This window comes from Galeopterus variegatus, unplaced genomic scaffold (assembly GCF_000696425.1).
Source record: "Galeopterus variegatus unplaced genomic scaffold, G_variegatus-3.0.2 Scaffold13213, whole genome shotgun sequence".
NCBI lineage: Eukaryota > Metazoa > Chordata > Mammalia > Dermoptera > Cynocephalidae > Galeopterus > Galeopterus variegatus.
Genome location: NW_007739324.1, coordinates 9,951 through 22,290, shown reverse-complemented (window position 1 = coordinate 22,290; position 12,340 = coordinate 9,951). Strand labels below are relative to the sequence as shown.

Below are 12,340 nucleotides of genomic sequence, written 5' to 3'. Positions count from 1 at the left end.
AAAAAAAAAAAAAAAAAACACTGGCAACTAACTAGAAACTGCCCATGAGTCTCTTCCTTAACACTATCCTTTTCTCCCCCTCTGGGAATAACCTCTATCCTGATTTTAGGATACTTAAAGGAGTAGGTTAAGGACTGATTAGACACAACCAAGGTCAAATGAATTGATTAGAAGGTATATTTTTGGAGTAAGCCAGATTTCAGAGTGTTTAAGAGACACGGAGACTTAAATTCAAAGATCAAACATATATCCAGTAGGAATTACAGAAACAGAGGTTAGAGAGAATGAGCCAGAAGTGATATTTGAAGAGGTAACCACCGGGAATTTTCTAGAAATGAAAAAGTCATGTAATTTCAAACTAAGAATTGTATTGATTCCCAAACAGGATTAAAAAAAAAAAATCCATACCTGGTGCATTGTGATCACAACATTGAAAGATAGACATAAAAATCTTTCATTCCAGGGTAATTCTCAGGTTACCTTCAAATGTACAGCAATTACATGTGCAGTAAGCTTTATGTCAGACAGAAGGAAATAAAATATATTCAGGTTGTTCAGGAAACAAAATGCCTGATTTCCTTCCATTTTATATCCAGCTAAATTATCTGACAAGGTAAACTGAAAACATTTCAGACAAAGAATAGAACTTTACTCAGTAGTATTTGCTAAAAGAGCTACAAATAGTTGTGCTTCAGAAAGTAGGATATTTGGTCGATTAGGAAAATGTGACATGTGAGAAGCAAAGGTGAGCAAAGTAATTTCTAAAAATGTTGATAAGTATGAACAAACTGAGATTGTTAAATAAAGTATTGAATAAATTTAAAGTAAGGGAGAAGTAAAATGTTAGACAATATTAATATACGAGTTGTAAGGATAGAGAACATAATTAAATCATTTGTGCCTCATTTTTTAGGTGAAGAGTGATATTTACTTTGGCTTTTGTTAAGTCAAAAATGCCTGTTAAAATTAAGATGAAATACTAAGAAATAGAAAGATCATTCTGTACTACCAGGAGGGAAAAAGTGGATAAGGAGGACAGGATCAATCTAACAAAAGGAAAGGAGTGAGAGAATTAAAAAGGCAGAGAAAAGGCTCGGAAAAGACAAAACAAAAAATAACTCATCAGAAATAAATTTAGATGCATTAGTAAAAACAACAAATAACCCATTGAAAGACATTATAGTACTGGATTAAAAAATCCAGCTATATGATACTTATAAATGGCATATCTCAAACATTATGACACTGGGAGGTGGTAAGTTGATAAACAGATATAACAACCAAGTTATACTATTCAAGATAAAGGTGATATAGTACTATTAATGTGAACTAAAATCAACTTCAAGGCAGTAGTGTAATTGTATATCATTAGATCAATTTTAATGATAAAAGGTACAATTCATCTGGATGTAAGATTCATGAGCCTTTGTATATCTAACTAAATAGCCGGCAAACAATCAAAGAAAATGGAGATAATTACATGGATAAATTGGCACAAACTCAATTATAATGAGAAATTTTAATACTACTTTTTCAAAAAAATTAAAAACAAAAATTAGTAGGAATATATAAACATAGTTAAGAACACTGATGTTATATCTGCTACGCAAAATGCTAACCTATACTATCTTTTCAAGCAACTATGAAACATTTATCAGTACTGACCACACATTAAAAATACATAATCTCAAAACATAGCAAAGTATTGATTTCCTAAAGACTCTTTTCTTTGACCATAGTTTTTAAAAGATTAGAAATCAACCAATTGTCAAGGAAATTTTGGAGATTTTGTAGGCTTCTCAGCAAGAAAGTGGAGGGAATACAAGCACATAGGAATAGTACTCAATAAATAGTTTTAAAATAACTAATTGAATAAATTCAAAGAGTAGGGTAACTATTCCGGGCTGGAGGAAGAATGAGGAAAGACAAAATGGAAATGAATAAGGATTAGACTCAGGAAAGAGGGCAGACATATATGTTAGAATAAAGGTTTTGCCTTGGGAGAACTTGAAAAAGATTTCAAAATAACTAGATAGCTCCCGACTTTGGCTTTCAGTTTATAATCTTTGGGAGCCACTAGAAGATGTTGAGCAAGGTAGTGACATAGTAAAAGAAATTTTTAAACCAGCCATACCTTTCTTAATGTTGAGGTTCTAGACCATGGAAATTTAGGCCATTCTAAAGAAATTTAAATTCTGTGGTAATTATGATTATGATAGTCCAGTAGACTACAAGCAAGCCTTACAACTGTATTCTAATTTATGGTTGAAGAGGGCTTTGTATGTGGAGGACATCTTTAATTTGTGTGATAACAACTTATTCCCCTTTATATTTCTGATACCTAGCTATAGCACCTAGTACTTAGAAAGCACTTGACAAATGCTTGTTCCAATGAATTGCGTTCATAGAGGTTTTTGATACTTTTTCATTAAATCGAATGTGCTTATTTGCACATTTTCCAGGGGAAAAAAGTTAAGTATATGGCACTTATGCAAACCTTTGTGTTTTTGTATAAGATTGCTACTCAGTTTGCTTCTAACTGGCAATGTGAAAGAAATCTATTGAACAAAGGGCTTACTTTGATTTTTTGAAGGAACATCATGATTCATGAGCAAGCAAATTTTATGAGCATAATAAGAAAGATATGAACAAAGAGGAAATAACCAGGAAAAGGAATAATGCATTTGAAATTTATTGGTGTTATATATTTTAAATTTCTGGGTGTGATGTTCATTTTATATCATTTTTAACTAGTGAATCTCAGTGTGTTCTAATGCATTGTCTAGCCTGATAATAGATAGCATGTACACATCTGGTAGCCTTTGGTATTTTGGGGTGCAGAGTATTGGAGCAAAATTTTAGGGAACTAAATCATCTTCTGAGAAATGAGATTCCATTATTTTGGCATATTCCTTTGCAAGTATTCTTAATTGGGTTCAATGTTAATTTTTAAATTGTGTTTAAAATGATTTAGTTGCTGAATACTAAATGAGCCTTTAGAATTTGGGCACTTTAAGAAAACATGTTCTCTGACGTTTGTTCCCTGCTACTTACACTGAGTGGCTTTGGCAGCTCTACTTACAGGAACATCCACCATCTACTTTCGTTGTCTGTGCTTTGCACTGCTGGCCATTTGAAAGCAGTCCTGTTTTTCCTAAAGCTAATCTCTTCAAAAATGACAACTTGAAGTTCTCATCTGGCTAATTGCTACTTTTTCTTCACATAGGTTTTTCTCACCCAATGGTTGAAGAAGAACAGATAGTCTCCATCTGTCCTGTCTTCTCTCTTCTGCTCCACTCTAAAAAATAAAAGTGAAATGTAGCCATTGTCTGCTGCTTTCTTATCTTTTATGACAAAATTCTTAAATAAGGATGATAATTTCTCTATCTCTTCAACGTGCTTTCCTGTTTTTATATACGAGAACAGGCTGAGTTATTCTTCAGTGTTTGCACATTTTGAAATTAGCAGAAAAATGTTTACTTGGATCCTATTGACTTTGTAAAACTAGCAAACAGATTAAAGGGAGATTAACGGGATTCTCCCGATGGACTTGCTCCTCTGTGAAGGGTGTTCTTGGTGGGTGGCACATTTTAGATGTTTAATACATGTTTAATGAATGATGAATGATGGGGGGGTAGGTTTCCTTTTTCTATGCCTAATACATATATTAGAAATATGCATACTTGTGTGAACGCCCACATACTTCCTCACACATAATCACTGAGTATTTTTAAAGGAAGAAAAATCTAGACCAGAAAAAAAATTCTGTAAACATTTTCAACATACGTTTATGTGTCAGTAATATTGCATTTATTGCTAAAAGTAACCCATGTTAGCACTCCAATTGTTGTGATTATTGATGTAATTTGATGGTATATACATCTAAACCTACTTGTACTCAATGAATTATCCATTTAATTGACAGATGGCATTTTTGTAGTATATCCAAAATGGTCTAGGTCAATTAAGAGGGCCTAATGTCCAACAGATGGGTCAGTGGTGTACGCTTTTTCAGTGCTAAGTTGTGTAATTATACTTGACTTTGAGCCATGTTGGTTTGACTATGGATATTTCTTTTACACTTTAACAAAATATGAAAGTATACTGAATGACTCAGGGAAAGAATGAAAATCTGACCATCTGATGATTCCTTTTTTTAAAAGTAAGAATTCAGAAGTGTAAAAATGTGCTGAAACATCCCTTTCATAGGAGAGATTGCATCACTATCTACATTCATGCTGCCCAGGAGTGCAGGGCGTTGGAAACTCCATCCCTTCTACCATGTGTGGTATTACAGTTTGTGCTCAGGGTATAATCTCAGAAAGGGGAAGGGGGTGACTACAATTTAAAGTAAAATAACTTGAATTATTCAGATAATAAAAAATTAACAAATTGGTATACATGAAACATAAAGTCCTATATTCTGTCTTAAGAGTTTTAAATATGAGTGGCACTAAATCACTATATGTGTGTGTGTGTGTATTTCATTTATGTCCAGCCATTCACTGGATTTGGAAGACGATGCTCGACTTAACATGTTTGATGATGGGACACTCATGATCCGAAACACCAGAGAGTCAGACCAAGGAATCTATCAGTGTATGGCCAGAAACTCTGCTGGGGAGGTCACGACGCAGAATGCCATGCTCAGATATTCCAGTCTTCCGGGTAAATCTTTTTGTTTTCTGGTTGGACTTAATATAAATGCACCAGTTATCCATCAGTTATTTCCACTAGAAAATGACCTTCTATTGCTTCTTTAAAGTATGTAATGCTTAAACGATTGCCATTAACTGTGATTTTTCTAATCTTGTTTTAGAGAATCTTGATTTTTTTCTCTTAAAATTTGATTTCAGCCTCAGTTCTGTTCTTTTCCAGTACACTAAGATGTGGTTCTAAGACTTTGCTGTTCTCCTTTCAAATATCCAACTTTCCACATCCTGAGACAGAGTGAACCAGTGTCACCTGGGCAGGAATATCATCCTCTTCAGAAATTCATTCAGTCATTTACTCATCAGGAATTCACTCAACACATTTATTGAATGCACACTGAGTTAGCTGTTGGGGATTGCATGGTTAACAGCCATGCTCCTTCAACTTTCTCAGAGCTTTGCTTTTCCATAATTTCAATGGCTTATATAAACCAGACATGGTGACAATGACAAATTTTTATTAACATCATTTTGAGATGGTGGAAATACATTGTCTTTCATTTTACCGAACCTATAGACTATTAGGTGATGGCCATAATTCAACAAAATGATAAGTTTTATGATGTGTAAAGAGGTGATAGAAGCATAAAGGAGAGTTGTGTGCTGGTACATATTTAAAAACTGGCTCTGGGGAGGGGAGAAGGCTGATTTGCAGCATTTGTCAATTTCTGTGTTATAAATAATCCCCCCATGGCCCATTTCTAGTTACCAACATGACATTCCTGCATGTGGAGCTGGGAAGAGATGTGCAGGAGTTCACTATGATACAGTACAAGGGTCTTCAAAAAGTTCACGGAAAGATTCATAATATCTTTTAATTCAATCTTCCTATGAGCTTTCTGAAGTACCCTCATGTTTCCACCAACCAGCCATGATGAACATAAATAATCTCAAGACCGTAGATAACAGTAAAATGTACCAAAATAATTAGAAGTGATGGATTTCAAAATTTAACTTTGATATTAATGAAATTCGTTTAATTGTAAATTTCTGTAATTTAAAGTGCTAACAATGGCTATACTTAAGGACCACCTTGCAGAGTGCTGGGAATTTGGCGGCTGGCTCTCCGGAGCTGGCTCCACACACACAGAGGGGAGCCCTTGCTGCAGACATTGGGGGGCTGCCTTCACTCAAGAAAGGTTTTCCCGGGAGCAAGGGACGTGGGAGAAAGATAGCAGGGCTGATAAGTAGGGATAAAACACTATTTTAGGAGAAAGGGCAGCGTAAGGGAAGACAGAGCAAGGCACTGCCTGGCGGGCACAGAGGAAGGGCCGGGCCTAAGAGTTGCTTTGGTGAGGCTGAGGCGGGTCAGGGTCAGATCACTCAGGCTGCTCGTGACTCTGCTCGAGAGCGGCGGGAGTCAGAGTTTTCTTTCTGAAGGTGTCTCTGGCAGCAGTTGGAAGAGCAGCAGGAGGGCAGGTGACGTGAAGAGTCAGCGGGCTGCTGCGGGTGCAGAAGGGAGCTGGCGGCACCATGGGGGCGGGGACCCCGGCAGAGAAGGTGGCAGTGAGCCAGAGCCGGCCCAGGAGCAAGCGTACTTGAACCGGGGATGGTTCGAATATGGGGATTCCTCCGGTGGTTCCCAAGTGACTCCGAACTGACAGACCGCTCCTCCTCCCACAGCCCCCGCCCACCGCCCCGTCACCTTGGCGGCCGACCCTGCGCACGCGCGTCCCTGCCTTGGCTCTGGAGCGCCACCTCCTGGTCACTGCCTGGCGTCCTGGGCCCGCCTCTGGGCGCTCCTGCAGTGGCCTCCCCTCCTGCCTCCTCTGCCCTTATCACGTTTTTTTTCCTCCTCTGAGCTCTCCTTGAGTTTTGAAACAGTCCCCAAACGACCTTAATAACTAATCTAAGATTCATAGTTTTTGTTGCTGGTATCTTTCCTAAGATTTGGATCGACGTTGCCATTATCTTCTTGCTTTCACACGTCCGTTGTTCACATCCCACAGACATATTGCTACTCTTTCTTCCTCAAGTCTCTAAAAATTTACTTCTGAGATAAATCGGATTGTCTTCCTTTCCCTTTCTACCACCATTGACCTAGTTCAAAACGTTTTCTTATTTCAGTGATTGCAGTGGTTTTCCCTGTACTGTCCTTCCCTCCTGCCGGCATGTTCTACAGCACTGAACACCCAGTGCTAAGGTAATTCTTTCCAAGGTGGACTGTGGATTCACAGACTCAGTGTTCTGTCACTGTCCTGGTAGCTAGAGCATGAGTATGGAAGAAATGAGTCTTGTGAGGCTTGATATCTTTCCAATATCTACCATTTTACTAATATACTCAGGACAGTCAATATTGTTATAAATTGAATTAAATCTTGATTGCTGAATTAGATGAAATCAATTTATCTTTATGTCCAGGGTATGTTCATCTCAGGAACTGAGGAGCCACCAAACGTAGATTCAGTTGTTAGGCATTTTTAACCCTTCACTATGTCTTTAATTATTGCATGAGACTCTCAAGAAGATGAAAAATGAATTAGTAAGAATGAAGCACCTTATATGGAAGTCTTAATTTTCCATTTACAAATATACTTGGTGAATCAATTTGTAAAATGTTTTGCAGAAAGTTACTGAAATCTTGAATAGACATAGTTTAGACATAGTGTGTATGTGTTTGTTTCATTTTGTATATGTGTGTTTGTGTGTGTGTGTGTGTGTTTGTGTATGTATGTTGCATCGCAGGAGCCCCAAATCTGAGAGGACACTCTCATAATGTTTGCCTATTCCAAAGAACTCACCCAGGCTAATGGGTAGAGACATCAGTTTATTAGACTTACGGGAGTTGCTGATCGTGGATGGCCAGCTGGAAATCCGCCCCACCATAGGGCACATCTGACAGTTATATAGTGAACAGATCGAAGTAGAGGTGTAAATAATTTTCATGCTTATGCACAGACCCTCACCCAACTCAGAGTGCTGGGGAGACCAGGCTAAGTAGATAAGTCAGTCCACTGACTACCTTCCTGGGTTAGAGTAGTTTAACACCAGTGTTCTAATTTACTTAGGGTAACTAACTTACTTACTCAGCTTCCTCCAGCCCTCTGTTTGTCTTAAAGGGAATGTGCCTTTCCTTGGGTAATTACCTTAGACAGAGGTAGTTTCCCAGGAGGGAAAGGGAACTCTGCTATGCATGGGGAGAGGGAATAGGTCTATGTCTAGCATTTACCCTACATATGTGTTTGTGTATGTGTGTGTGTGTGCATGTGTGTTTTTTTTGTGTGTGTGTGTTTTCATTGTACATCACAAGTAGTACAGGGGCAGTCTATACAGGGCTGCCTCATTATCCCATTGAGCAAACTACTCTTCAACCCTTTGCATGTCAGCCTCTTTTTTTCCCTTGTAATTGTCATCTCTTCGTCATGAGGTGGCTCCTGTAAACCCAACTCATGCCTGAATTCCAGGTGGCAAACAGGAGAAAGAGGAATGACTTGTTAGACTTTGCCCCTTTATTAGGGAAGGAAATTCTCTTCCCAGTGACATGTGCCTACATCTCTTCAGAAGAACTGTGTAAAAATAAATAAATAAATAAATAAATAAGAAAAAGGTGAGTATTTTTAAATGAGAACATTTGAACATTTAGCTCCTAAAATAAGGAATACGTATTGGGTGGGCACATGGCAGTGTTTAGGATATACCATGGCATCAGGGCAAGCAGTCTTTTTTAAAAATTATGTATTTAAATCAAATCCACCACATTTAATCTATTTTACATTTAATTCATTGGGAGCTTAACATGTGTATACAATATTTAAGTATAAAGGCATTTTGAAAATGGCAATAGTCTTAAAACCACAATGCAGAATTTAGATAAACCTTCCTAACTGCTGCTGCTGTATTGTGTTTTGTTCCCCTCTTGCCCTTAGCCAAACCTAGTTTTGTGATCCAGCCACAGGACACAGAGGTGTTAATTGGCTCCAGCACGACTTTGGAATGTATGGCCACAGGCCACCCACACCCCCATATTACTTGGACCAGGGACAATGGAGAGGCACTGGATGGATCCAGGCACGTGGCGATTTCTGGGGGCCTTTTCTTACAGAACATCACACTGCAGGATCACGGGCGATTTACCTGTCATGCCAGCAATAACCAAGGCTCTGCTCAAGCTGAAGCAAACATAATTGTACAAGGTAGGGGGGCAGAAGGTTGTGATTGAAACGTTCCTCCTACTGCACTCAGAAAATTATGTTTTCAACTTAAAAAATAATGTCATGTACATTATTTTTATTTGCCATTTATTTTTTTGACACAATAGAATTTTCAAAACTAATCTGCTTCAAGTTAAAGCTTTTTTTTTTGTCACTTCGATTTTTATCCAAATGCCAGAATCAACCATTAGCAACAAAAGAGTGAAGTCATTAATCTGGCAGCAAACTGTCAAAAGATATTTGTGCTTCAGAATATTTTAGAGATAAAGGAAAGACACTACAGATATGAAAGGGAAAAGGCTGTACCTTAAGTTCATAGTCACTGACCGAACTGTCTGCTTGGTGTAGCTTGAGGACTGTTACAAGCAGCAAGGCTGCATAACAACAGCAATAATGAAACTATTCTGAACCCAGAAAATAATTTATGTGTGTGAGCATGCAACCATGTTGGCAGGAAGACACGTTCCTCTGATGTTCTTTTGCTTTTCTTCTGGGCTCCACTTCCTCTCTGTTGTGTGTGTGTGTGCGCATGTGTGTGCATGTGTGCCTGTGTGTGCGTGCCCAGGCACATGCACCCAATTCTCCTGCAGGTTTAGTAAACAGCAGAATATAAGTTATTGGAATGATGCCAACAGTCCTTTTCTATCCAAATGTTTTTCATCAGCTGACAAGAGTATGGTAATTTACAATTACATGTTTTAAGGGCCTCCTGGAGCCATGTGTATTTTAATTGAGCTAAGAAGTTTCATTATTTTCAGATTTGCATAGAATGTTATCTATTAAAATGCTAGATCGTGAGAAACAGAGAACAAAGACAATTTAGAAATGTATAACTGGCTGTTCTAGGGTTGTAGGGGCATCTGGGCAGTGGGTCCCAGCTGCTCCGAGAATAGCATTGGCCCATTGGAAGGCATAGGACTTCATCTAACTTAGGTTTCCAGCATTCAGTAAATGTTTTCTGAATTGAATTGTTTAGCAACTCCTTAAGTAGCAACAGATCAATAATTTCATGTTTCCATTGACATGTCTGAGGAAAAAGTTGTTTTCTCCTAGAAATGCTAATATCATGAAAAACACTTTCCTTGCTCCGTAACCAAGGTATAAAAATGATTTTTTTTTCACAAAGTCTTTGGTAACTCCTGGGGGAAATTACTTTTAAAGAACCCAAACATTATTCTTAGACTCAATGCATTGGGATTGCTAATATCATGAAAAACACTTTCCTTGCTCCGTAACCAAGGTATAAAAATGATTTTTTTTTTTAACAAAGTCTTTGGTAACTCCTGGGGGAAATTACTTTTAAAGAACCCAAACATTATTCTTAGACTCACTGCATTGGGATCAAACATTATTCTTAGACTCAATGCATTGGGATTGAAAAATGCTTTTGAAGAAATAGTGTTGGGTTTTTGTTTTCTTGCATTGTTTTATGTTGAATGTCTTTGTTTTATAAAAAATGTAATGCCTAATCATACATTTGCACTTTAACAGGCTCCTTTATTTCACACTGTTCTAGTCTTTTCCACATTAGACAATAATTTCTTCATTGATGTAGCAAGTTGGTCATTTTAGTGCTATGAACTAATAAATGTAAACCAATCATTTACTTAAATCTTTTCTATTGTTTGCTAGGATGTGAAATCTTCTGGGTTTGTTTTGGTTTTTAAATTTACGTGTTTTAAGTTCTTGCATGCAGTTCCTCTGGTTTGTTCATCTGCATCAACTGATGTTTCACCAAACTCTGATCACATTTAGGCTGTGCTGGCTTCTCATACCACAATTCACTAATGACTTCTCTTTGCCATTTAGTTTGTGAAAGGAAGTGAGCTGAGACACCAGGTACCAATCAAGCTTTATTAAAGGAAAAGAATCTGCCAGTCTGTGCTCAAAGTGGAGGGAAGCCCGGGGCTGCCCTCAAAATGGGGGATGGCACCTAGTAAGGGGGTGAGAGAGCTTATATAGGGCACCAAGGGCTGGCTGATACCATCAAGGAGAGGCATTATGCTAATGCAGAAGCTCTGCAACTGGGGTGGAGAATTGCACCCTTGCAGCAGCAAAAAGTTTTCTGTTTTGCAGAAGTCCCGAGGCTTCTCATAAAGGGAAGGGGGGAGGGGTTTGGTGCTGGAGTGAAAGACAAGGCTGGTGGCTATTTTGTGCTTATTGTGTGCACAATGACACCAGTCACATCCAAGATCCATCATTCCTGCCTTTTAAGTATAGGGAGAAGGAAAAAGGGGCAAAGGTCTCATTCTTCTGAAGCTACTCCCTACTGAAGATAGGCAAAGATATGGAAAAAATAAAAGATTTATGTTGGTGGGTAAAACAATTAGGCGCCAGGGTGTTGGTGTCATGCGGGGAGGCTGTATTCTTCCAGGTAAGGGTTGCTGATTCTGAGGGGCTGATATCCTCCTCACAGGAATAATTTGGTGACCTTTTGGTTGTTGAAAGCCTGCATGTGTTCCTGCAATAAATTAGAGAAACACCAAAAGAGACAGGGACCAAAGAGTAGGATGAGTCCCAGCACAGTCAGAAGTCCTACTAGGGGCATAAGCCAGGGTATCCTAGCATTCAGTGACTGGGGCCACCCCCCAGGTGTGTTTGTGTTTTGTAACTCTTTACAATGGAGATCAATGCTTGCCATTAAATGGTTTAAGTTGTTTTGGATCACCCCGGACTCATTTACATAATAACAGCATTCCTCCCCCAAGAAGAGGCAGGTGACTCCCTTCTTGGCTGTAAGGAGGTCAAGGACCTGACGGTTCTATAAAGTAACTGATGTGAGTGAGGTGACCTGTTGCCGGAGGGAGGAGATGCTGTCTATACTTGGTTCTAAAAGTAACTGATGTGAGTGAGGTGACCTGTTGCCGGAGGGAGGAGATGCTGTCTATACTTGGTTGTAAAGAGAGTTTTTGATAGATTTGAGAGGCAGTAGCAAGGCCTGCTATGCCAGTCCCAGTTGCAGGAAGGATCCCTGCCCCAATTAAAAAAGGTACAATTAGTGTCCTACAGGAGTGGGGGCACTTCCTGAGAGTGGGGCACCAAAGTTAGTCCAAGTCCCATCTCCATCCCTTCATCTGTCTGGACAGTGATGTCCTGGATGCCTCCATCTGTCTGGACTGTGATGTTGAGGACAAGCCAAACGAATATGCAAGAAATCATGTTAGGAGGCAGGCAACAGGATATCGTAGTTTTATTTATTTTTTTTTTTACAGTTTTAGGGCATGGATGAGGAGGGGGTAAGTGAGTGGTAGTGTTTGGTGTTAGTGAGGCAGAGTGTGGGCAGGCCCCGCACAACGCAGACAGTCCCCACTGAGGTGAGATTAGAGGAAAGTGAAGAGACATTTGTGGAAACATTGTGGGCTGCATCGACAGGGAGGGGGGTGACCACAAAAAGTTTCTCGTGAAGTGGGAGACAGATGAGTCACTTGGGGACCAGTCTGATTCACTGAGGACTGCATCATCCCCGCAGACCTGGAA

The 12,340-nt window shown here is 39.0% G+C and overlaps 1 protein-coding gene across 1 annotated transcript in view; it reads left to right on the top strand.

The window, feature by feature from the left end:
- Positions 1-4,490: 4,490 nt before the first annotated feature.
- LOC103581513 (peroxidasin-like protein) overlaps positions 4,491-12,340 on the top strand; it is a gene marked incomplete at its 3' end in the record, with an annotated part of 17,223 nt that continues 9,373 nt past the window's right edge. The window contains exons 1-2 of the mRNA XM_008563326.1: positions 4,491-4,668; positions 8,579-8,845. Coding sequence (XP_008561548.1) covers positions 4,491-4,668; positions 8,579-8,845 — 445 coding nt within the window. The remainder of the gene's footprint in view (positions 4,669-8,578; positions 8,846-12,340) is intronic.